Raw genomic sequence first — 27,323 nt, 5'->3', positions numbered from 1 at the left:
GTAACTTTAACCAACCAATTTGTTAAGGGTAACCTAACCCAACTTCTAAGTCTAACCCTTCACAGTGTTATTATGTTATGACTCTTGTAAGCAACAACAACAACACTCTTTCTTTGAGCTCAAAGACAACCCTCCACGAAATGCGGTCAATACCACTTGGAACCTCAGTATCTCCGAAACCTATAAACACATTAAAAATTTCATCTTTTAATACTTATTTTAAGAAATCAACTACTTTACCATCTTGGGTTTCACCTTCATCTCATGAATTTTCTTTTCTTACTCCCTCTCAATCAGGTAACTTTTTCAACTTTTTAATTTGGTCTTCTTTGTTTTTTTTTTTTTAAGGAATTTATTAGATGGGTTTGTTGAATTTGTGGTCAAACTGATTAATTTTGTTATTGGATGAAGTGGACTTGAACATGTGAAATTTATCCAATTTTTGCTAGCTGATGATGATGTCTGTGAAATTTGAAAGCAATTCCTCAACTTGTCTTCTGAGAAATGTGATGAAAATGAATTAAATTCAAAGATTTTCAATTAGTGTTGTTCAAGGGAGGTAGGTTTGATTGAAAAATGAAACATTTAAAACCTATTTATTTACTACAATTGGCAATGCTATTGTTGGATATGACTCGTAGTTCCTGATAAGTGGGTAGGTTTAGTTAGGTAGTATTTTAAATTGGACTGTAGTATTCAAATACATGTTGAATCTTGTGAATTCTAAGCTTGATTAATAGGAAGGTACTGCAGCCGCACTGCAGTCAGAGCGGTAGACACAACTGACCAAATTTCGCAATCAAGCATCACGTGTTATTTGTCTATGTTTTTCGTATATTTTCACTTTTGAACCGGGTTGATCTTCTAATAGCTATTCCCAAAATTATTTAAAAACATGCATAACTCTAACCCCTCTCGATTTTACGCTAGCCATCTATGTAAGTTAAGGAGTGAAATGGATATATGGGGTGCTGGAGAATTTCCTAATTTGTGATGTTAACTTTGGTAGGAACTTAAAGTTATGGTGTTTGGATGTAGGATTATGCAGAGCCAGTCAAGTTGTTGATTTGTTCTCAACTGTGTCCCCTGAGATCACTGTTAGAGAGGCAAGAATAGAGGATTGTTGGGAAGTGGCAGAGACTCACTGCAGCTCTTTCTTTCCTGAATATTCATTTCCATTAGATTTTGTGTTGAGGATGGATAGATTGGTGGCTATGTTAGCAGGATTCTCTTTACCAAATGGTTGCAAAAGAACCTGTCTGGTTGCTGTTATTGGCAATTCACTTGATCAAACTTTCTTATTTGGAAGTGAAGACTTCAAGATTGCGGGTTTTGATGGGAAATTAAGCCTCAACAAGGGATATGTGGCTGGCATATTAACAGTAGATACTGTTGCAGACTTTCTACCTAGAAAGGGGCCTCTGCGACAGAGAAGGTGAGTTAAAACTTGTTTCTGAATCTGGGTTTGTGAGTGAGGATTTATGACACGAATAATGATTGAAATGCAAAAACTGTGTATGAATAAACTTGAGACTAAAAATCATCTTTGAACGCAAAAACTACAATTTCTTGATACAAGTTAAAACTGTGTATGAATAAACTTGAGACTAATAAACTTGTTTTCCGCTTGCCTTTCATTCCTGTGTAATTTTCAAGTTATCTGTATTTGAAAATTTACCAAAATACAAACTACTTTTTATCTAGAGGCAAAATCAATTGTACTCCAAAACATGTTAAAATTAATTGTGTCTGAATTCGCTTTTGTCTTCCGGAGTCCAGACATGTCTCAACAATTTTCAGATAATTATGTTCTGTTATAAACATATAGACCTTAAATGCTTCTAGCTTGTCTTGTTTTAACTATCCACATACTCCCTCCAGTCTCGTGTATAAGAAAATGATAGAAGTTTTTTTCCTACCAATTATAAGAAAAAGATACAATTTAAGATTTATTAATTAATTATTTTACTTTTATACCCTTATTTTGTCTTTTAATGCATCTATTCCATATAAACAGTAGGTGTTACCATCCTCGAAGAGCATTTAATTTAGAGTCATGTTTGGGATAAACTATCAAAATTATAGCATTAAGTGGTCTCATCTTCTTGATGATTGTTTTTTTCTTTGACCAGGGACATTTATCACATAACTTGTCTTTCATTTGTGTTTTGCTGTAAAAGTAACTAAGTCCATGTTCTTTCATCGCATGTCAATAGTTCTTCGTGGTTAGTTTGTAGCCTTGCACTTGTTTAAAACAGAAGTTAAGATCTCTTCATATTGATCACTGAGGCAAGAATGGACTTTTGGTTAATCGAAACATGCTAAAAATCTTTTATGAAATTCATTGATTCCTGCATTACCCTTCAAAATGGTAAACTATGTTTCTAACTATGTATAAGGCGATGTTAGATTATGTATTTATGTTCCTAGTTTACTCATGTTACTAGTGAATCTTTGCTTATAGCTGCAACTTTTTATGTATAAAAACTATTGTAGGACTGGAATTGCATACATATCAAATGTGGCAGTGAGAGAAAAATTTAGACAGAAAGGAATAGCTAAACAATTGGTGGCTAAGGCAGAATCACAAGCCAGAAGTTGGGGATGTCGTGCCATTGCATTACACTGCGATTTACGAAATCCTGCGGCAACAAAGTTATACCAAGGGCAAGGTTTCAAATCTATAAAGGTTCCGGGAGGAGCTAACTGGCCTCAACCAAAAACTTCTCCAGATGTGAAGTTCAACTTCATGATGAAGCTTCTCAACAAATCAGCAGTTTCTTAAACTAATTAGATACTTCATAGATTAGAGTTTTTATGTTGTACAATGTTAATGTATTTAAGAAGAAAAAATGTAGTAAGATGGGACGTCTATTCGACGTGTGTAAGTAAACCCTTGGAATTGCAAGGTAGAAACATCTGTATAGTTACATTGGCATTCATTTGTAGTCCCAAGTTCATATCTAAATGAAGAATTGAAGCTTATAACGGATACACCTTATACCCTACCAAGATCATGAGTTATGCTGATTTTTATTGAACTTCAATAGCTGCAAGGGCTGTCATTACAATTTTGTTTTTGTTTGCTAAGATAGAAGTTGAAAACCAAACATGATTCTTTCTACAAATAGAAAAGCCACATCGTGTCAGTTGAGACGCCGAGTTCAAATGCATATCAAAAGAATGTCAATAATATTCAATGCTTATTTCGAATAAAATTGATACTGGTGTACTAATATAAATATTATTCTTTGGGTTAATTATATTTCTAGTCCCTATAAAATAGCGACCTTGTAAGTTTAGTCCCTACTTAATTTTAATAGCATTTTTAGTCCCTAATTTTGTTTTTCTGCACTGAGTATTAGTCCCTACTCAATTCAAATTTGTTTAATTTATGCTTAAACTCTTAAATTTTTGAACAATTTTTTGCAGACATGTTTAGAACATTACTAAAAGTTCGTCCGCAAAAAATTATCGCAAAATTTGATTTCTACATCCAGATTTTATTACTTTTTATCTTTAACTTTTGTCGTTTTAAAAAAATTCATATTTAATTCATTTCATGTCAGAAAATTCTAAATTTTAGTAACCGAACCTTTCATAGTGTTCTAATCTTGTCTCAAAAAAATCGTTCAAAAATTTAAGAGTTTAAGGATAATTAATCAAACTTTGTTTTAGCAGGGACTAAAATTATAAGTAAATTTTTTTTTATAGGGACTAAAAATGCTATTAAAATTAAGTATGGACTAAACTTACAAGGTCGCTATTTTATAGGGACTAGAAACATAATTAACCCTTATTCTTTTTTTGTCAAGTAGCATAGTGTATCGTGGCTAGAAATATTATGGGTAGGGATATCCAATATTAACCTATTCGAATAGAATTGATTATTTTTTAATACTACTAAAATTATTTATAGTATATTTAAACTAGTGGTATTACAAGCATGGAGTATTTAGTATTCCATTTATTTAGTTCAATTTATTTAATATTCCTACCTAAGTAATATATCAAATATATTTGTAATTATAGATACTAAATATAAATCTGATCGAGAAATGATAAGTAAACACAAAAAAATTGACACAAATACGACATCAGGGATAATTTTGTAATTCCCGTCAAAATTTAATGGCATTATTGAGATTTCAAGTGAAAAGAAGGGGCATTTTTGTTAATTTCTTCCTCTCTATTTTCTCTTTCTACCAGAACAGCCACCATCATCCTGCAACCCTCCCACCATTGTCACCGCCAGACCAGTCGTTCACATAACCGCCTTCGTCTTCGCCACCAATCACGGTCTTCCTTCACGCCACACACCGTCTTCGGTCATCTTCATTATCGTCTTCGTCCTCAACACCAACTACCCTTCAGATTTGCAAACTGCTCAGATTCATCTTCTCCGGCGACAACCACTGTACTGGCCTCTACGACCACCGCTTTCTGAAACACGCAAATCCTTTGCCGAAGAACAGATCTAAGTGGTCACGCAAGAACACCGTTAGAGCTCAGGCGAGCAATAGAACACAAAGAGAGGGAGAGTGCGGTTAGAGATATTAGTGACAAAGGGAGATACGTGGTTGCAAGATCGACGACTGCGACGGTGGCCGATGGACGTTGGCTGATGAGAGAGACACCACCGTGAGTATGTGTGAGAGAAAAGGCTCATGTGGTTGTGTTTGTCACGTGAGAGAAGGCTCCTGCAGTCCTGTGTGAGAGAGAGAAGGCACGTGTGTTGAAATTGGAAGATACGGTGTCGTATCTGTGTTTGCATTTGTGTGTCACGTTATCGTATCTGTCGTATCTGATTATAGGTAGGAATATAAGGGCTTGACGAACTTGAACAATAGACCTTCTTGGTAAAACAGATCTCAAGCTATCATTATCAAAATGATTTGAATTGTTTTAAAAATCGACATGCATTTTTAAAAAAAATATGTTTTTAGTCATTATAAATATTTTAACTTTTTGTTTTAGTTTTCTTAAAAAAATTCTTCAACTTAGTCCTCCAAAAGTTTTCCCTATCCATCTTTTTGGTCTTTTCTTTTAAGTTAGATCATATATACCTTTCATATATTTGAATGAGTTTTTGCTTAGAATATACAAAATAACGCAAGCTTTAGGGAACATGATTATTGTCTAACAATCAGAGTGTACAAAAAGTTGGAAATTTGACAGGAAACGTTATGTCCTAAAAAGAAAATATTAACAATAAGGTAGCAGAAATATCATGTATATCATATCATACGGATTGGACCTAACTCTACCTCAAAACCATGACTTAAAGGGGTCCAATCCTATATAAATCCTCACACCAGATTCACGACTTTAAATTAAAAAAATAATTATGAATATTAGGTATACCACCAGGGGCGGAGCCAGCTGCATGTGAGGGTGAGCAGTTGCACACCCTGAGTTCTTAAAATTAGCACCAATAATCTGTATTTTATTCTAATTGCACACCATGAGATTTTGCTGTTGCACCTGCTGACCAAAAAAACTATCTTGTCTCATCTTTGTTGCTATTGGCGTGGCTATGCTTTCTTATTCCACAAACTGAGTTGATGCACCCTTGATTTGTTTCTTTTTATAAATTTTATCGTTAACCTTTATTTTTACATTTTGTAAAATAAAAATGGAGAAGCATACTCATGATTATGAGCTAAAGTTTCGATGACTCATCCACTACACTAATAGGTGTCTTTTATTTGTCCGTCTCAAAATATTTGTCTCTTTTATAATACAAATACGATATTTATTATTATTTTTTCCACTAACATATTTTTATTTATTACATTTCAATTATTCAACTACTCCACTAACTATAATTAATACAAGTGTTTCAGTAAATTAAACATATTTTACTATTAAAATCAACACTACTAATCATTTTCTTAACAACAGTGTAAAACTCAAAAAGAACACTACAGAGGGAGTATAATGCATGTGATTTTATTTTTTTTACATTTCTCATCTCTCATTTTTAATCATCTATTTTTTTCCCATTTCTTCTGATAAAAAATATATATTTAACAATATTCTCTTTCAAATTCCTAGTAATCATCTATTTGTTTTTTAAGGATATTATTTACATTTCATTACATAAATAAAAGTGACAAAAATTTATGCGGTTAAGTGTCTGTCTTTTTCGTTTATATATATATATATATATATATATATATATATATATATATATATATATATATATATATATATATATAGTTAATTTGATAGACATTGTTAATTAAATTTGGAGACTAACAAAGAAGAGTTGGCAAAGACTTATTTTTAACAATCAAAATATAATTAATGGATTTGAGGGTAATTTGTGTATATTAAAAATAGCTTACATCAAAATAATTATGTATCCTTTTTATTAGTAGAATGTATATACAAATTATAATTTGAATATTAATGATTATATATATATATATATATTAACGAACCCTTAAAAAATATTATTACCGAAGTTAAAAAGTTAGCACCCCCTGACTCAGGGTCCTAGATCCGCCACTACCACACACAATTAATTTTCTATTTGAGTTATGCATTTCAATCATAAACAACAACACTTACTATACAAGATGCATGAACCATCAATATGTCTTGCAAGTATGATTATTCATGTATTAAATATGACTCTTGAACTCATCAATTTCAATCATAAACAACATAACAACTTGCATGTATCTTGCAGTAATACATACTCCCTCCGTCTTAATTTATAAGCAAAAAACACAAATTCACACTTATTAAGAAAACATAAACATAGTAGTTTGTGGTATAATTTTTTGTGTTCTTCATGAAATAAGTTTCATGAAAAGATGTAAAAACAATTCTTATTGGTTAATGATTATGGAAAGAATAGAAAGTTGAACAAATTGAATGCAATTTGCATTTAATTTTACTTTGGAAAAGATGATTTTTTTGAAATAATATAAAAGTTGGTCTTTTTTGCTTATATTTTGAGACAAATAAAATGAGATTTTTTTGCTTATAATTTGGAACGTAGGGAGTATATTTTATTGATGTATTAAATATGACTCTATAAATCATGCATGTCGTGTGAGAAAAAATATATTATATATGTTAGAAACAGAAGTGATTATACATTTTAACTTCTCTTGCTTTTACGTATATTATGCATCTATTATCTATTAAATAACTGATTTTTTATTTATAAATAACCGTATAAAATTTTGTAACGTTCTATTATTTTATAAACATACCACTATCTATGTCCCTATATATAAGACCATATTGTAAAAAAATTATCACTAATTCCAACCGTGCTCAGGGTCAATTTAGTACATACAAAAAATTATAAAATGTATAATTTACATTTTTTCACTCTATTATTTTGTGAGTACAATTTTTCAATCTTTTTTTTTATTGACAAAATGGAATGTACTTGTCTATTGTGTTCGAAAGTCGAAACATTTTCATCCACTCAATTTCAAAATATAATATAACTTCATCTACTAAATCTCAATTTACACACGTAATTTCAGTATCTTTTATATACTGGTGTCTATTCACTTTTTCCATTGCGCTAGTCTAAAATTAGAAGAATGATATGTAAAGTGTTTAGATTGAAAATATTGGTGTAGTAACCAACTTTCTTTTCATGCCATGTAACTTTCTTGTCAATATTGCCATTTCCTTCTCATAAGAAAATATAAGATATACTGAACTATTTAACTAATGCTTGTTTTTTTTTTGACAAAAAAAAAACAAGCATATAGAGTAAAAACTAAACATTAAAGCGAAACAAATATTATATTGTTTTATAAAGTATATAGATTAAAAACATGTATATTGTTACAAAGTCAACCGTGAAACAAAACAGAAGGAAATCATCCTTCATCCTTCATCCTTCATCCTCATAGCACTGTTTCATTGTGAGAGAGTGAGAGATATCCCTTATTCTTAAAAGTTGTTACGCATTGCAATTGCTTAACCCTACAAATTTGCCTCTAATTTTGCTGCATTAATTGCTAATTAGGTTAACCCTAAAAAACTTCCCTCCTTCTGTTAAATTTGAATTTCAAATTTTCCCTTGCCATTATTAACTTAGACTTGGTTTTAGCGGTTGTTACTGTGATAGTTTCCAATGCTCAATTTCTCTCTCATCAAATATTCCGTAACAGAGCTATGGCTCCATCTATCCATACCTCAAATTATCTCTTCACTTCCTCTCTCTCTCTCTCCATGAAATCAACCACATCCTTCCCACCATCTCACCAATTCGAGTTCGGACTCACCGCCGCCGCGAACCACCGCCTCCGGCGAAGATGATAGCAATTCCATATCTCACAACATATTTCAATTGCGGTTTGCTATTTGTTTTCGGTCAATTCCATGATTTCTTCCGAAAAATCTTTGACTGGTTCCAATAATCTTCAGGTTCTTCAATTCTAAGATTCTTTTTTGGTCAATTGAGTCAAAATGGCATTGAGTCAATTTTGTCTTTAAAAAGTATTTTAGCACACATTGCACTAATGAAACTATTAGCAGGATGAAATAAGTCTCACTAAGATACGTTATCATTACATTTTGTCTCCGTTTTGTTAAAATTTTTGTATATTATTTTGATTCATTGTCGCTATAACATCCATAGCCTGCAGTGACGGTTTATGCGGTGGTGATTTCCTACAGTGGCTCGAATCCTGATTTGGATGATAAATCTCAGTTTCTTATGCTGTTTTTGTGGTCTATTTGCTGCTGATAGTTTTGTTTTTTGCTGCTGCCGTAGTTTTGTGATAGTAGCAGGTTTGTCTTGGTCCTGTAGGTGCTGCTGTCAGCAGCTTTGGGCTGGTTTTCAACCTCCTTTAGGGGGCTGTTTTTGTCTTTAGGTGTTATGTGTACGGTGGCATCGTTGTATTGTCTGTTTGGATAGCCGATATTGCACGTTTTGTGCAGGTTTACGTTAATAATATTTTCCATTAAACAAAAAATGGTTGATGATCAGATTAGTACATTTCCAGATGAATTCATATTGCACATTTTCTCTTTTCTCCTAACTAATATATCAACCTTCTTCTTCCATGCATTTAGTTTTATTTAATCATCTTTTGTTAAAGTTTTTTAGCGTTACCTACTTCTTCCATGCATTTAGTGTTACCTACTTCTCCCTTCAATGGTCTGTTCCTTGAAATTTCTCTTCGATGGCATAAATGGCGTTTTATAGCTAACTTAATTATACTTCTGTGTTTTTTCCTATAGTTACAAACAGTTCAGGTAAAGCCAGCGTTGATGATAATGTTAACCGGAGCGACTTTAGCGTAGAAAACTGTTACGTGACAAATCCCAATGAACCAAACAATAAATATTATCAGAAAACAACTCCAGGTACCCATTTTTTTCATGTATTTTGTCTTTGTCAGCTAAAGAAAAGCATTCTGATGGTGCATTGTTTTTTATGTTCACCGTAATTTGGAGAAGTAGTTGTTATAGCAGCACATAGTAATTTGATGTTCATTATCTGATTTATAAATCTTAGGATTTTTAACAATTGCATTGTTATGTTTCTATTCACCGTAATTTAAAGAGTAGTTGTTTTAGCATCACATACTAATTTGCTCCGCGTTCTCTGATTTAGAAACTGTAGGATTTTAATAACCGCATTGGTATGTTTCTGCTCACCGTAATTTAGAGAAGTAGTTGTTATAGAAACAAATAGTTGTTATAGAAACAAATACTTCTGATATTCTTTTACAAACATTTGTATTTACGCAATAACTGCTTCTGAAATTCTTTTACAGAAACAGACTTTCACATGAAAAAAAATGTGGGAAAGAGTGAGCATCACTTGAATGATGAAGATATTGATGAGACGTCTAACGTCGTGTACGAAGAAGTATTTTGGAATGTGTAATACTCCATAGACAGTTTATATATTTGTTGTAACATGTATGGTTTGTGATACGATATTTCCTGAATCGGTAGATTTGGTGACTGCGGTAAATTTTGTTTACGTATTCTGACTTTTTAAATTAGGTTCCAAAATAGAGTATTTCGTTTTATTGTGTATTAAATTATTCCAGCTCATAAGACCCGTGCGGCGCACGGGTCGGCGTTCTAGTAGAAAGAACCTTTGCATCACATAAGTTTTGGTTTCGTTGTAGCGAAGGAGGTTCTTTTCAGTTTACCGCGAGTGAGGTTGTTTTTTCGGCCGATTGCTTATTATTATCAAGTCAAAAATCCAATAAATACGAAATTTTAAATGACTAATGTGAGAGAATGAAAAACCTTCAAATCGTTTTGTTTCAGTTCCGACACAAAAAATATTTTTAATTCTGGTTCAGTTCCGGACCGGTGAGGTTGAAGGGAATAGAGAGAGATTTCTATTACATGAGAAAATATAACTATGCTAACAGCGCAATAAAAACTTAATTGCAAACAAATAAACAAAGAAGTTAGAGTTAAGAGAGGGAGGGAAGACAATTGTTTCTCGTAGGCGACTGCATTTGTGTGCGCTATTTTTCTTTGATGTTTCTACTATATACACAGATAAATAATATATAAGGCCAATTTCTCGTTGTCCTTTTACACAGCTAATGACAACATTTCAACATGAACAAAAGCGATTTTGGTCCTTCTACACATATTCAAAATTGGCTAGCGTTTATGGCAATTAATTGATGTAATTAACTAACAAAAAGTCAAAATGTTACTCCACTGCGTTAGTCCTATGGTTCTATCTTTGGCCCTGGTGGTGCAGATCTCAAATAAGAGGGGATTCATAATCTCACAGTTTTAGGGATGCAACTGCATCTCTCAGATGTACGTGGCTCCACCATTGATCTTCCTCTCTGATATTAGTTTCTCAATATGGACTAACAATGGTGCAATCGTCCATAGAACGGCTAACAACGGAGCTCTACTCAATGGAGCAATTGCTTATGCTTATGTCCCAATGCCAGATGCAATACACTCGTGCAAGAAACGCTTTGTAAACAAGTTTTTGACGCAAGCCTCAATATAGTATTAGCATCGCCTCGATTGCAATGCGAATTGCTGGACAGAACGTGATATTACTTACCCAAAAGACCGACCCAAAATGTAAGTTTTTTATTGTTAATTACATAACTATTGTGTTCTTATTTTCTGTTTGCTTTGTTGCATGATGATTGATCGTTCTTTATTTTGTGTTATTGTGTATTACCCATCTGTCCCTTACTACAAGACTACTCTACACAAAAGTTTTGTCTCTAAACACAAGACTATCTATAAATTATTACTCCAACAATATTTTTTTAATACTCGTGAATTTTGTAAAATACTCTTATAAAGAGGGACTAAGGGAGTAGTTTAATTCTTTATTGTATTTGATTTAAAATAATTGAATATGGTAGGGAAATTATTTCCTAATTATTTTGTATTAGTATTGATTCTTTATTTTATATGTACTTGCTTTAGTCCTCGTGAGCTTAGCTCAGTTGGTATGGACAATGCATAAAATATGCAAGGTCTGTGGTTCTAACCCCGGCCACCACCAAAACAAATATGTACTTGCTTTAAAGATAGATAATTGAATATGATGATAGGGAAACTATTTCTTTTCTTAATTTTTAAAGATAGATAATTGAATATGATGATAGGGAAACTATTTCTTTTCTTAATTTTAATTTATGTCATTTTAATTTTTGCTTTAATGGTTTTCGGTTTACTTTTTTTTTTCTCAAAAAAAAAAAAAACTTCATATTATAAGACCATGAGCACTCCATTTTGGGTGCTTAAGTGGGCCATGCATGTGCACATCATTTATTTTTTTAATTTTCAATATATTACTTAATAAACACTCAATCTCTCCAACTCGGCCCCTCAGAAAAAAGTTAATAAATAGATCATATTAATAACCCAATATCATTGTATTTCAACAAAGTTTATTGATTTGTGTACAATTTATTACATATGGCCCACGAAAATTAAAGAGAGAGAGGGTGCTTATATAGCCACCCTTCTCTATAAGCACCAAACATTTTCTCTCCTCAATGAGGGTGCTTCTTAATTCCGGTGCTAAATAGGTTAAGCACCCACCATTGTGGATATCTAAGATGCCTATTTCACATTTTTCCATTTACTAGTGATGCACCCATCAACCCTCATTATTTATACCTAGTCCTCTTCAGTTTGTACAAAATGCTTTGTTGAATGATGTTGTTCATCTTGAGTCACTCTTGCAACTCAATGAAACTCGAAAAAGACGAATGTGACTACCAATGACAAAAAATTAACTTAACATATCTGAAAAATAAAAAGGTGGACTTTAAAGATGAATTACAGTTTTAAATTTTACCACACAAAATCAGCAAATGTCATCCCTGAATATAAAATACAACTTGATAAATTCTCTGCTATGTGGTGCAAGAAAATGTGTATTTCCTGAAAAAAAATTAGTAGAATCATAAGATTCAAACTAACATGTTAGACAGATAGTATTCAACAGAATCGATACCTAGTGTTAGGAGTTCAACTGTTTTATCTTTTGTTGTAACTACCACACTGTCCAATTCAAATACTTCGTTCAAGACATAATAGTGACACCAAATTAAGAGAAAATTTAGAGAGGTTAGACTCGTTACCACTGTCCAACTTAGATCAGCAACATATTTGAATGTCACCATCAACAATCATATATATAATTAAGTTGCCACAAGTAGAATAACCTAACAGAACCTATGACTAATTAAAATCTAAACAACAACAACAACATACATCAAATTCGTCCCGAGTCATTCACAGAAAGTGATGCTTTCGTCTCACAAACAATATCATATGCTACATTTTTATATGGAAAATGCTGAATGGTACGGGCAATGTTTTCACTAAATTTCACGGACAATTAATTTCAATAAAACCAAAACACTGGCCCACGTATTATATTACTAAGTATGTTCTCAAACTCCATATTTAGAAAAGTAAATCCATCTCTCCATCATCACAAATTAATATTGGTGCTGATTTTACGATTAGTTAACATTTAATTGATTCTCATCTCATTCCATTACCATGTATAAAATCGCCTCATTAGATGATAAAGTTAGGTGAAATCATATCAAACAAGCTCAGAAATTTTATGCAGTTTTGGAATATGGTCCCCTAATAAATCACCACTTTTGTGCATGAATGAGATCTAGAGTTTCAAATAGAATGAGTGACGAAAAAAGAAACACATCGTTTGATTGTTGTTTTTTTCTCCTTCTTTCTCTATTTTTTTTTGGTAGTATTTTTCCTTCTTTCTATGACTCAGTATGTAAAGCAAGAACAAAGACGGTTTAATATTTTTTATTTTTTATTTAATTTGAAATATCCCGTTTCTTTTACATGCCTAGCACACATGGGAGGTAGCTTTCGTGAAATTTCGTAGACGAGGGATCCGTACCAAATAGCATCACTCTTTTTATATTGAGTCCATAAACTTTACTCTTTTGGAAGTCACATGTAATAAAACTATTTTCTTAATGAATACATTACTTTTTAATTTAGAGTAAAATCTTGTTCTGCTCCATCACAAAAAAAAAAAATGGAACCTTTAGTTTCCCACAAAAGTAAATCGAGACACATTACTCACCGAATCAAAATCCAAGAATGAATTGTCTTTTAAGTGATTATGTAAACTGTTTAATAAACTACGACACATTAATTAACAACGTTGGTTTAGTAGAAAGCATGCACTTTAGCATTATAACAAAAAAATGAAAGACACCATCACGTTCATTTACATGCAGTTAACCAATGGTAGGTGGAGTGTTGCATAATCACTGTCAGGGTTCAACAACACAAAAATTCGTGTAAACTTTTGATAGAATGATTAACGAGTCTCGATATATTTTTGAAACGAGACTAAAAGTTCAATTTTTTTCTTCTCGTGACTAAAGTGAGTTCCATATTTTTAGCGAGGGGTCAAAAATGAAAGTTTGCTTTTTAATTTATAAATTTTTCTTTAGAAAAGGCATAAAAAATAGCAGTGATTTTTTTTTTTTTGTTGGCAAAATAGGAAGAAATTAATGCATTGGATTAACCAACTGCACCTTTCATATATATATATATATATATGAAATAAATGTAAGCAGTTTTTTCATTTGTTTCTTATATGCCAAAGAACAGTCTTTTGTGTTTTGAAAACTAATTAAAGTAACTAATATAGAATCACACTCCAACCAAAGATGAATCCAACCACTTTGATGAGAAATTTCCACGGCACTCGTGGCACCAGTAATCTCTGCATTAAGAGAAGAAGAAATCCATAGGTTTAAAGGATAGGGGGATGCAAGAATACTTCCTTAATAATAACACCTTTTGGATTATGAATTTTAACACTAAAAGCCTCAAGAACGACAAATTCCCTGATGGATGAATTTGCAGTCAATTTGGTATTGTTCCAGATAGGGAAGTGCCTAAAATGATCAAATGGATAGCAATTCTGGGATTTGATTGCTGAGTTTGATTTCTGCAATACCAAACCACATTGAAGCGGTTTACTAAGGCAGCTAAAACCACCAATTTACATACATTGTTGATATCAATTTCTATTGCACAAGTCTCAAGTAGCAGGAACTGCGTTATGGTTGAACTGCAAAGATAGAGTGGAGCTGAGCCTGTTCCAAATAAATTAACTTGCAATAGATGTTGCGTAGATTCTACAAGATTGCCACAAAAGCTGCAAATGGAGGGAAGGCAACAACCTCTACTAGACAATTTCTCATCACTTGGTAGCTTGCTGTGCAAGATTCTCCAAATAAGAAGATATTTTGGAGGGATTGCATTGTTTCAGGTTAGCTTGGCTCATCCAATATTATGACAAAAAATGTTATGGAAAATATATGCATATTTGAATGTTTTCGATTTATATGTTGCTTTGAAACATTAATATTAACCAACTTCCTTCCATTGTGAGTAAATCATGAGAATTGAGAAGCCTTTCACCACCACAACCTCATTCCCGTCAAGGAGTTCACCCACCCACTAATGGTTCTCTCCCACCATCAATGGAAATGAAGCATAGCTAAGCCACTCTCAAGGTTTATGCTTCAAAGTTGCAGGAATCGCAGAGTGGAAGAGTTTGGTTTGGATGTGGTTTTAGTGATGTTGTAGGTCGAAATGAGGCCCTGAGGAAGATGTGCATAGTTTGCAGTTAGAGGCAATTTAGCAATCTAAAAGAAATATATGAGAATCCTCTAGTACAATACAATTTCCTATTCAAAGGTCATTGTTTAATTTTCTATGAACTAGGATTATCAATTTATACAACTCTATTTGTTACCCTTTAAAACGCTATCTTTAAAGGAATGTGCGTGTCAATTGTTTGAACAATTAAGGAAGGCGAATGTAAAGTGTAAACCTAAAAAGAGTCTAAATGTCATTTTAATAAAACCGGGGAGACCAATGTAATTTTCGATATTTTCTTTCTAAACATAAAGACAATTTCACAGTAAAACAATGATTATAATAAGGATATCAAATTAACTCTTCCCTCAAAAAAAAAAAAATAAGGATACCAAATTAACTCAATCACTCATTATATCTAACATTATAACCTTAACCAATCAAGTTATAAACTACCAACGACTACCTTTTTCTTTATTATAAGAGACAATTTTTTTTTTGAAACTCATTGAATATCTGATGTATCTGGTATACTAGATAGATTAATTATTCAATGAACCAACAAAGTGAATTATCTTCTATAATAAATGAACTACTAGCAATTTTTCTAACTATAAAATAACTTATGAACCATTAGAAATCTATATTAATTTATTTTAAGGTCTTTATTTTTCTATAACCTCTTTTATTTTTAAATACTTGAGGTTTTTTCTTTTCTGCTTTTCTATATATAAATAAAAATAATACTAATAAATAAATATATTTAAAAGCAAAATAAAATATAAAAATAAGAAAACTTTATTGTTTTTTTTGAAGAAACAAAAAAAAAGAAGAAAACTTTGTTGTTGTTCTTGTCTGTCTTTTATCGTACACGTGCAAAGGATTGTTACCTGTGATTTAGTGTGGAAGGTTAGAGAAGAAGTTAGGCAAGCATCATCAACTACCTCAGTTTCTCCGCTCTGCAACTTAATTTCATCACATCCACATGGCAGGTCAATTTTTACTCCATTTCCCATTTCATTCAATTTCTCAATTTTACCGTATTGTTGTTATTTTGTAGCATAGTATAGCATAAACACTTATCTTATAAGCGCTCATAAATAAGCTATTTCTATTTCTATAACACAAGATAAAACAAAATCAAATTGTTTTAGTATAATCTATAAGCTGTTTTCATAGCTACTGTGGAGAGCTTATGGAAAAAGCTGAAAACAGTTTATGAATATGTCATAAGATGTTATCACAAGCTCTTTCAAACAGTGTGACGCCTGCATACGTATGCTTATGCACGTAGATAAGCTCAAATAAGCCAATTCATACAAGCCCTTAATATTTGAATTTGAATTTTAGTAGAGTTTAAAAGGGTATTGATTTTGGAATTGAAAGTATTGGGTTGGATGTTGCTAGAAGCTTCATGAGATTCTTGTTTTTCTCTATACTTTAACAGTGTTAATAGCAGTAATAGCAAATTGACATGATATCTCATTCAATTCCCTAGATGTCCGTAAATTTGAGAGATATCGATGATGGAAAATTGATTAATTGACAATAAGAGAGAGTTAGAGATTTAAATTTGAGACCAGAAATCTAATAAAGGTGTAAATTTTTATTTGCAGCAACATCAGGGAAGATTGTCCAAAATGTTTTTACCTCACAATGCTGCCAACAGAATAGACAGTTGAGTCGAAGGGACTATTGTGCCCCTTATATGCGCAACTCGCTTCCCTCTCCTTCGGGGAAGTTGACATGGACTGGCATCTCTTCCATGCAATTGCGCATATTGTCAAAACCCTTGAACGATTTTACTTCCCGGAGAAATATTATCTGCAATGGTCCGTTCTAGACTCTTATTATCATACAGGTTGAAATGAAGTGAAAAACTTATATATTATCTACAATGGTCTATTCTAAATTTAAAATATTGATTGACTATATTTCCACCTTCCTTCCCAAGCTTTTTATATGAATGTGTGCTAATGTATCAGTATTTGTATAAGGGCATATTTTCCTTTTGATTTTTGACAGAATTGATTTATTCTTTAGCTTTTGGCTGTTTTTAACATTTTTGTTTTCTAATGGATGTTTGTTTCTTCCATTTGGACTTCTGTTGCAGCTTCTGCATCTTCTACTGTAGTGCCATATCTTGACATGACTGACTTTCTAAAGCTTCAAAACGGCAGGTTAGTAATGGTTTTAAATTGCAACTGCGGTTATGCTACAAATCTTGATATTGCGGCAAAATGAGGCTGCATTTGTGGCTGTAATGCTGCTACAGAGACCTCTTAAACCCTTGTGTTGTGGACACTATTGCATTTGTGGACCACTATTTAGATTTTAGAATACATTAGAAAAAGCATACTTGTTGCATGCTAACTTGCGTAATACTTTTAAATAATATTAATTTATATAGTGACATACGTGGTGTGGCTCTTGATGGTGTCGAGGGAGAGGGGGTTAACCTCACTGAACCTGTTGCTGAAGCAATAGGAGCTGCTTTCGCTGGATGGTTGGTGGAGAAAAAGAAAGCAGATGCTTCTCAGCATTTGAGAGTTTCTATTGGCCATGATTCCCGGATATCAGCCAAATTGCTACAGGTCTAAATTGTTCCTCATATCATTGCTCATGTTTTAAGAACCTTTAAAATATTTTGAAGGTTTTGTTGATTGTGTCAAATTTTATAATGGTTTTGAAGAGAATTCTGGTGTCAATTAAATTCACATTTTCTGATATATGAAAGATGGAATGAACTATAATAAGTAATAACTTGAAAACATATTTCTTTTATTTTGTTGTTGCCACTTGCAAGTATTTTGTGTTAAAAGAGGTTCAACACTTCATTTTTATTTTTACTTTCATCTTCGGAGACTTTCATAATGCACAATCTTTCATTTTTTATATTTGATTTTGCAATGATCTAGTAGTTTGATCTTTGAAGTGAACTGAAACTTTGAAATTATTATTACAAAAAATACTTTTGATAGTATGTATATGGTTTAATAGCTTGATATTTTATATTTTAAAACTGACTATGATCATCAACTTATCCAATTTCAGAATGCGATTTCTCGAGGTCTTGCTGGTGCCGGCCTAGAAGTTGTCCACTATGGGTGGGTGACATTTACTTATTTGCATCCATTATTTTATTTATCTTTCATTATTTGCGTAAGGACTGGTAGTGTAAGTTGTTGTGAACTCTAATGGATGCGGTTGCCTGGCCAAGCAGATTCTTATTCATTGATACTGATTTTTAGGATATAATATATATTCTAGGCTAGCATAGGTTTTCGACTTTAATTAAACTCGCATAACATTTTGGTCTGATACTTATAATATGCATTACTTGTTTGTTTGCCACGTCATAAATGAATATGCCACAATGACAAAAATGACACAAAAATCAGATGAGGGACCAAATTCAGGAAAAAAAATAAAAAAGTAAAATAGGGGGACTAAAGATCCGAATTTTAAAATAGGGGGGGACCAAACCTTCATTTTTTTGATGATAGGGGGTCCAGAAGTGCATTTAAGCCTTATTATTATTCTAACTATTTTAATGGTCTAATGTATCAATACTATTGTTTTCTTTCTAGATTAGCATCAACGCCAGCTATGTTCAATAGCACACTCACAAAGGATGAAGCATTTTTATGTCCTGTTGACGGGTCTATTATGATAACAGGTATGTTAGGAAGTTGCAGTCAATTGACATCTTTTGCGTCTCTGAACATTTCTTTCTATGAAATGCCCTTTTTACTGAACTGTAATAGTGAGTTGTGGAGAATATCTCCAGTTGGGATCATACACAACCATTCACAATTAAGCTTAGCCATTTTCATATTGCACGTTGTTTGCGTATATTATCATTTTTCGTTTGTTAATGTCCACGGGTAGTGAATGGCAATTTTTAGTGAACTTCGATATGAATTCATGTATTGATTATTAAATGTCCCTGTCTGTGAACAGCAAGTCATCTGCCTTTCAACAGAAATGGATTCAAATTTTTCACCAATGCTGGTGGTCTTGGGAAGCCTGACATCAAAGATATCTTAGAGCGAGCTGCAAACATATACAATCAATTTACAGATGAAAGTTTGAAAAATTCTGAGATAATGGCTTCATTATCTATTAAAATAGTTGATTACATGACTGTGTATACATCTGATCTAGTAAAAGCAGTTCGCAAAGCAGCTGGAAACATAGGTACGACTTTGCTGAAATAAAATGGTAACTTGGTGGTTTTACAGCTTCTGATATGGCGGGTCCACGAAAGGGTCAAACCCAATCTGGTGGGACCCATTTGCTTATGTTTTTTTATTAAACAATTAAAATATTTGGAGCCGTTTTATTGATGGTGGACCATGTGGAAAGACAATTCCTCCATAAAATGCAATGGTGTCGCAATCCTTCACAAATTAGCTATGGCAGTTATCAAAAATTCCACCACTGTAATCTGCCATAACCAATATTTGACAACACTGGTTTGGAGATACAAATACTGGGTTGTTCTGTAAATAAAGTAGATGAATAATGGACTCAGTTCTTTTGTATTTATGACTCAGTTTGTTATTATAGGATTTATAGTTATTTTGTCATTTATTTTCTGAATGTGCTGCTTTTGTTATTGCACTATCTGCCCACAGAGAAACCATTGGAGGGTTTCCATATAGTTGTTGATGCAGGGAATGGAGCAGGTGGTTTTTTTGCCGTAAGTTTCCTCGAAAGTCTCCTTAGCATTTATTGCTTTTTGTAGAAGACATTTTTACTTTCATATAAAAGAATCACCTTTTTTTATATAGAAAAAAATTCTACAGTGAATATATCAGAAAAAAAATATATACTGGTTTTTCTTTGGGTGAGTGTTGGCAGCTCTTTTATGCAAAGCATATGGTTTACAAATCTGCGGTAGGCCAAATATTAGAATATGCACGCTATTTGAAAGTGATGAAGAACGAACAATCTATAGAGAGTATAATTAATTGGGAATGGTTACAAATTGCATCGAACTTGATATTCACTGTTGCTTTTTGGTGAATAATAGGCAAAGGTGCTGGAACCTCTTGGGGCAATAACTTCTGGTAGTCAATTTTTGGAGCCTGATGGTAATAACTTTATTGTGGGAATAATTTCGGCTAGGCATTGCACTTGGACTTCGAGTAACAATGGCTTCTGTATACAGGCTTGTTTCCAAACCATATCCCCAATCCCGAGGACAAGACAGCAATGAAAGCTATAACCAAGGCAGTCCTTGATAACAAAGCTGATCTTGGAATTATCTTTGATACTGATGTGGACAGGTAAGGATCTTATAAATCAGTTTCACTGACTTCGAATTTTTTAAATAAGCATTGATGACTTTCTTCTAGATCCGCTGCTGTGGATTTCACTGGCCGTGAGTTCAACCGGAATCGTTTGATCGCCTTGATGGCAGCTATTGCTCTTGAAGAAGTAAGACTTTTATTGCTAGCTTTCCTCTGGTAGTTTTTCAACCTTACAATTCTCTGTATACTTCCTAATCTGTTTCCTCTCTATCATTCTGCCTAGCATCCTGGAACAACTATTGTCACAGACAGTGTGACTTCTGATGGCCTTACCACATTTATTGAAAAGAAACTTGGTATGGACAAATTTAAATTGGCATGACCGTTAGTCTATCTCTCGTCCTCCCTTAGATTTTATCATAAGCTTTTAATCTCTATCTTCAAGGCAATTTGAATCGCAAATTATTTTGAATTCAAAATTTTTTTTGACTGTTAAATGTTATTTTTTCTCAGGTGGCAAACATCACCGGTTCAAGAGAGGCTACAAAAATGTGATTGACGAAGCTATTCGTTTGGTAAAAATGCTATTTCAAATTTGAACCTTGTGCATAAATTTGTTGTAAATGGGCCCTTATCGTAAAAGTCAGATAAATGGCAAAACAGAAGCAATCTGACAAAAACTATGCACGCTAAGATACTTTGGCTTTTTTTGGTTTCAAAAAATGTTTTATGTGCTTTATTTTTCTGTTTTAAGATTATGTACAAACAACTTGAAACCAATAAAATGTTGTCACTATTTCCTGTAAAAATGTTAGAATGCAGTAAACAAAGTAAAAACAATGAAGCATTTTCATAGCTAAAAGTAAAAATAGAAATGAAAACTGAAAGGGTTTTCTCAAACCAAAGACGTCTTTAGCTTCTATCGTGTATTTTTCATTGTGTTTCTTTTGATACTGTTTAAGCATTTGTAATTCGTATTTTCACTGTCTATACTAAATATTTAAATATGGAGGCAATATTGCTGACAGAACTCTATTGGTGAGGAGACACATCTAGCAATTGAAACGAGTGGACATGGAGCTCTTAAGGAGAATAATTGGCTTGATGATGGTGCATACCTAATGGTAAGCATTTATTGTAGACTTATGGGGTAAAAATTATAGCTCCCAAATTAATATTTCTCTGTTAATCAATTCATATGACATTAATATACTTTTTAAGAAACTGTTAAAGAACCCTCAGCTATAAGTTTAAGCTGTTAAAAAAGAGCATTATTTTTTACAAGATCCCAAGACTTATTTTACCAATTAGAACTACCACACATTGTGCAGGTCAAGATCTTAAATAAACTTGCTTCTGCAAGAGCTTCTGGTGTAGGTGGAGGAAGCAATGTTTTAACTGGTCTAATAGAAGGACTCCAGGAACCAGCTTTTGCTACAGAACTGAGATTGAAGATAAACCAAAACCATCAAGATCTTAAAGGAGGGTAAGTTGGTGTATAAAGGTTCTCCGTTAGCATGCATCCATTTGTTGTTAATGTTGAGTTCACCGACATAGGGACATGCTGTATCTTTCAGATCTTTCCGGGAGTATGGAGAAACTGTGCTGAAACATTTGGAGAACTCTATTAGCTCTGATCCAAACCTGCAAAAGGCTCCTGTAAACTATGAAGGGGTATGCTTATATCTCTGCGTTATGCTTATTTAACTAATTACTTACGAGTAATCATCATAAGTTTTTCATTGAGAAATTATACTATGACTATCACATGTTCCAGAGTTGGAAGTAGCATACACTATGATATGATTTGTGCAAATTTCTAATATGCAATGATTGGTATGCTGAGTGTGTATTTCCATTATAAATTATTAATCATTATTGCTTGTCTGTTCTAATCTTCAATCAGATAAGAGTTTCTGGCTATGGTGGGTGGTTCCTTCTTAGACTATCACTCCATGATCCTGTACTTCCTCTTAACATTGAGGTAAAATGCCTTAGCAGCTTGTGTTGGAACTTTTATATGCAATATTTGAGCATTGCAACTAATTCAAAATGAACATACTTGTTACTGTAGGCATCTAATAACGAAGATGCTGTGAAGCTTGGACTTGTTGTGCTTGCAGCTGTAAAGGAGTTTGCAGGTTTAGACACATCAGCCTTGAACAAATTTGTCGGATCATAATTTGATGCTTTGGCTTCTATTTCTGCATTATACAGAGAGGTTCTATTAACATAGCAGCAGCGGGTTGAGGTGAATTAAAGGTTTAGAATCTTGATTATGTCATACAAAAACTACAGCCATATGGCTTAAGTGCAAGATCATTTGTTCAAGATTAGATATATCCGAGGTTTCTGAGATGGAATTTAGCGATACATCCCATTTTGAGAGTAGTGTCATCTGTATTTGTGGTGTGATTTTGTAACGTTGATGTTTTTTGACTTGGCTATTATAGACTTTTTATACGCGTTTGAACTTGAAGGCTCAGTTGGCAAGATGCGGTTTATTATTTGCACAAAGAATCATCTATTGGTTTTCAATATCTTTGCCTTGAAAAAAATAAAATAGGAATTATAAACCCTACTACCGTGAAGTTCAACCCAAAATCAATGGAACTCGTGATATTGGTAGGGAGTAGAGTGTTCCTTTGTAAACTTTATGGGGTAGAAGTTAAGCATTTTGCAAATTACAGTGGCTCAGGAATTCTATCTTACGATTTGTTTATATGCACTCACTTGGGTATAAATGGAAATGAAGATATTTACATTTATCATATTTCATTATTTTTATAGAATACTTTATGAAATAATATTACGACATATCTAAATGGTAAGATTGTGAATGAGGTACTTCAAATTCTCCTAAAAGTGGTTTCTAGTTTTCATGTGATAATTCTATATATGGTGGTGCAGTAATTCTTGTATATGCACAAGAATTGATTCACACGCACACTAAAGTCACCTTATTTTTATAAAGGAGAATGCTAACCAGTGCTCCAAGGACATTGGTTAAACATCTAAAACAAGCAAGTTTTTATGAAAAAAGTTGTGTAATCATTACTTGATCAAAAGTAACATTTTATATTTCCAAAACAAAATTTATATTTGTAGAATCCTTAACCAATGCCCTGAGAGCACTGGTTAGCAAAACTCTTTTATAAAATATGAAGACTGAAAAATAGACATTGATGAAAATGGATTCCACCTGTTTATTAGAATTTGAGTTGGAGCAAGACCCTTTTATGAAATATGGAGCAAGACCCTTTTATGAGATGAACTTATAAGGTGAATATATCACTCACTTATAAACTCACTTATAAGGAGAATTGCTACCCCGTTTTATTTGCGTTTCACGTTTGTTGTTGTTGCCGACACCTCATTTGATCTCTACATCTCAAACCCTAATGCAACATAACTGTCGAAAAATATTGTGTGAGAGCTAGTGATAGAGTGTTGAAATTTGAGGTCAAACTCATCCTTATAAAACCAACTTGTAAGGTGAGCAGTGCCTCCTCTTAATAAACTCTTCTCAAGAGTAGCCCGGCCCAATGGGCCCAAAGTGTGGACGATGTGGGAAGCCCAACGATGGATCTATGATATGCTCTTACAAAACCGACTTGTAAGGTGAGGAGTGTCTCCTCTTTATAAACTCTTCTTAAGAGTCCTATCTATCCGATGTAGGACCAAACCCACCCCCTCAAAGCCAACAGAATGAAGGTGTTGGAGGCTACAATGAAGGCAAACCAAAAGCCGCAATTTAGGTGACTATGGGCGGACTGAAGTGAAGGCGGAATTTCCAACATTGAATGTTTAGTAACATTGGACAAATAGGCGACACGTTAGTAATTAGCTTATTGTATGTAAGTGAGAGATATAGTGTAGCGAAACCTCTGTTATTGACAATAAATCTCAAAGGCCTGGATACAAATGTACATATGTTTATCTATTTATAGTTGTGGATATCATATTGTTGATGCTTCTTCCTAGATTCTTCGTAACATTTCCTAGTTTTCACTTGTCTTTATTTATCATAATAAATTGAACCGTCAAGTTTATTCTTGTATAGTTTCCTTTCTATTTTTCTGATTGAAAAAGCCATACTGTTTAGGAGTAACTTTTTTTCTCATGTGAGCAGGACACTGATGTTAAAGGCCACAAACTGGATCAGCGGGTAGTAGAAGATGAAGTTTGGTGTTAATGGTTCCGCGATTCAGTGCATTCATGGTATGGATTTGAAACTAGAAGCAAAATATCAGTTGTTTAGTGTTTTGTTGCAACAACTAAAATGATTAACCAGACTCGTGTAGACTCAATTCCCAGACTATGCAGTAGCCTCCATCCAAACATTTGAGAATCTAAAACATTAAAAAAAAAATGTGAACTACTTCTAACATCCCCAAACACATCAGTTCATGTCTTCTGGAATAGCTCCCATCCTCTCCAGATTGTCTTTATTTGTAACCTGTTTTGAAATAACTTCCACAACATCACCAGATATTTTTGGAACAAGTTTGATCATTACTTGTTCAAACAGGGTTATGGTTGTGTGATTACCCCTGTTAACGCCTCATATGCTTCTCTCACAGAATATACTCCATAATCATTCAGGTTACAATTGTCACTTTGATCCCCCTTGAAACCCTCTTAAGTTCCAATACCAACTTTTCTCCACCCACCGCTTTCTTTCCCCACAGACAACCACCTACTTAAGAAAATGCATAAAAATCCAATGCAACCTAAATGAGCTGCGCGCATGTGGAGATTGACAAACTGTAGCAAATCTAAAGGGGAAGTTAATAGAAACAAAGGAAGAGAAAGAACTTTTGTTGAAGGAACGATTGAGAACAGAAATATCTCTTCCAAGGGTATCCCCTTATATAAAAGACTACACCTTTCACACAAAAAATAAAAAATTACGTGTCCAAACTTACATATTTCATCCTAATATGTCCTATTTATGCATGGTATCCCCCTCAAAAAGCCTAAACTATCCTCTTACTAACTGTCTGATTTTCCCTAACCAATTTCCCATCTCTATAAACCGCCAACGTTATTTGTGTGCTATTTAGGCATTATCCAGAGTATGAAAGGATTATCCAGAGTCCAGACCTAACTTTGACCTTATTGTATGCAAGTTAAGCATGTCATCAATTAAATGTCACCAACCATACATAACATGTAAGCATCTCAGATTACAGTAGAAGTAGAAACATATCATATCACATATCGATCACATTTAACATACATAGAAAGACAACCACATCACCCCAACTATAGTTCTAAATTGAGGTCTGCAGACTGCAGTCAACCATAGTTCAAAACTGAGCAAGGTAACAGAAATTGCTAGGTCTAAGGCCTCTGCAATTAGGGTTATGGAATATCAATGACTGCTATGCAATATCAAAGATCACAGCATAATAGCAACTGTAACCACACAATTTTGAATCTCCAAGAACATAGCATATACTACTATGCTAGCTATTATAGTAGCATTAAGTAAGATCATATAGCTACACTCATGTCTATCAAAACTTGACACAACTAACAAAATATTATAAAATTGTCTATAGATCAATATCCCTATAGATATAAAGGATTAATAGTTTCATATAAATTTAGATTTTTTCAAAGTGCTTGATTGAAGTCTACTCCATTTTGTGCAGTGCATTATGAAACTATTATAAAACCGTCAAATACATTCAACTATTATTAACTCCCAGCCAGTGCAGTAGCTCCATCCAAACCGTTGAGAATTCAGAACATTCAAAAAATAGATGTGCATTACTTTCAACATCCCCACTCCCACAAACACATAAGTTCATTTCTCGCAGAATAGCTCCCCCCTTTGCTAGATTGTCTTTTGTTGGTAACCTGTTTTGAAACAAGTCTGTTCCAAACATACTTCATTCCAAAATGGTTGTGGTTGAGTGGTTCCCCTGTTAACACCTTATACTCTTACAGATTATACTCCTCCACCAACATCATTCCAGCTCCATTTATCACGTCTAACCCCTTTGAAACCATCTTTTATCACTCTCTGGCATGAATGAACTCATTCTCCGAGTGAAAAAGTTCCTTTCTCCACAACTTCTTTCCACCCTACCCTCTCTTTCCCAACACATATCCACTACTTTGACCTCTTCTTCAGATGTGATGAGAAATAATCTCAAACATATCTTTTAGTACCACACCCTCACCAACCCATGGATCTCTGCAAAACAATGTGTCCCACCCGTGTGTGAACTGCTACAATTAGGGATAAACCGAGGCTCATGTTTTGTAATTTTAATCTTTGATACTTTAGATTGCCTATAATCCTTTATTAACTATAAATACAATACTATTTCATTTAAGAATTTAGCACATAGCTACTTACAAAATGGATCAATTTGGGAATGAAATCATAGACAAACAAAAATAGAAATAGGCAAGCAAATACTAGATTATTTAAGGAGTAGTTTTCGATGACCATCAAATCAGAATTTAGCATACAACAACTCACAAAATGGATCAACGTGGTTGTGAAGTCATAAAAAAATGAAAATAAAAATAGGTAAGCAAGTACTCGGTCATTTAAGGAACCATTTTCTTTAACTTATGCACCAAAGACAATGTTAATGACCAAAAAAGTTCTAGTTCAAACCACCAAATCCAGCAATTGTATGGTAGAGGCTAATTAACTAATTGAATGACAGGAACAATAGAGTAACTACTACTTACAAGTTACATGGATTGTGAATCTTTATAAACCGTAAGTCGCACTATGACATTGTCCACTTGTCACAATCTAGTCTTCGGCCATTTTTCAAACGCATTGAAGGTGTAATTATTTTTAACGGGAAGATGAGGTGAAATGTTCTAGATGCTAAAGTTCTAATCAAATGGAAAACTTTGCCTCGTAAACATGATACTTGTGATTGTTCAATCCTTGAGGACAAGGATGTTTGAAGGGAAGGG

General features: G+C 33.2%; 2 protein-coding genes across 3 annotated transcripts; both read left to right on the top strand.

Annotated features, from left to right (window-relative positions):
* Positions 1-77: 77 nt before the first annotated feature.
* LOC146958032 (Acyl-CoA N-acyltransferases (NAT) superfamily protein) lies at positions 78-2,994 on the top strand. The gene is made up of 3 exons (XM_085739697.1): positions 78-297; positions 1,039-1,435; positions 2,497-2,994. The coding sequence occupies exons 1-3, from the start codon at positions 78-80 to the stop codon at positions 2,783-2,785; spliced, it is 906 nt and encodes a 301-aa protein (XP_085595823.1). The 3' UTR covers positions 2,786-2,994.
* Positions 2,995-15,975: 12,981 nt separating this feature from the next.
* LOC146958031 (phosphoglucosamine mutase family protein) lies at positions 15,976-22,848 on the top strand. Of its 2 annotated transcripts, XM_085739695.1 has the most exons (18): positions 15,976-16,103; positions 16,728-16,943; positions 17,225-17,291; positions 17,522-17,705; positions 18,166-18,218; positions 18,702-18,790; positions 19,075-19,311; positions 19,752-19,816; positions 20,150-20,210; positions 20,288-20,405; positions 20,475-20,556; positions 20,653-20,725; positions 20,883-20,944; positions 21,398-21,493; positions 21,701-21,855; positions 21,947-22,043; positions 22,276-22,353; positions 22,444-22,848. In XM_085739695.1, exons 1-18 carry the CDS (start codon positions 16,097-16,099, stop codon positions 22,549-22,551), a joined length of 1,848 nt encoding a protein of 615 aa, XP_085595821.1. In that variant the 5' UTR covers positions 15,976-16,096; the 3' UTR covers positions 22,552-22,848. The 2 variants fall into 2 exon arrangements, with proteins under 2 accessions (XP_085595821.1, XP_085595822.1); XM_085739696.1 differs by lacking the exon at positions 16,728-16,943.
* The last annotated feature ends 4,475 nt before the right edge of the window (positions 22,849-27,323 follow it).

The sequence above is a fragment of the Medicago sativa genome, chromosome 1, assembly GCF_051527215.1.
Source record: "Medicago sativa cultivar Bolivia chromosome 1, Bolivia_mono, whole genome shotgun sequence".
Taxonomy (NCBI): domain Eukaryota; kingdom Viridiplantae; phylum Streptophyta; class Magnoliopsida; order Fabales; family Fabaceae; genus Medicago; species Medicago sativa.
Note: the sequence above shows the minus strand (reverse complement) of the source record. Positions and strands in the feature narration are given on the sequence as shown.

Bases quoted from the DNA above. Each gene is read 5' to 3' on its own strand.
- LOC146958032 (XM_085739697.1), top strand. From the start codon at position 78: ATGACTCTTGTAAGCAACAACAACAACACTCTTTCTTTGAGCTCAAAG. The intron at 298-1,038 runs GTAACTTTTTCA...GTTTGGATGTAG, and splicing joins TCTTACTCCCTCTCAATCAG to GATTATGCAGAGCCAGTCAA. The intron at 1,436-2,496 runs GTGAGTTAAAAC...AAACTATTGTAG, and splicing joins GGGCCTCTGCGACAGAGAAG to GACTGGAATTGCATACATAT.
- LOC146958031 (XM_085739695.1), top strand. The intron at 17,706-18,165 runs GTCTAAATTGTT...ATCCAATTTCAG, and splicing joins TATCAGCCAAATTGCTACAG to AATGCGATTTCTCGAGGTCT. The intron at 20,406-20,474 runs GTAAGGATCTTA...ACTTTCTTCTAG, and splicing joins TTTGATACTGATGTGGACAG to ATCCGCTGCTGTGGATTTCA.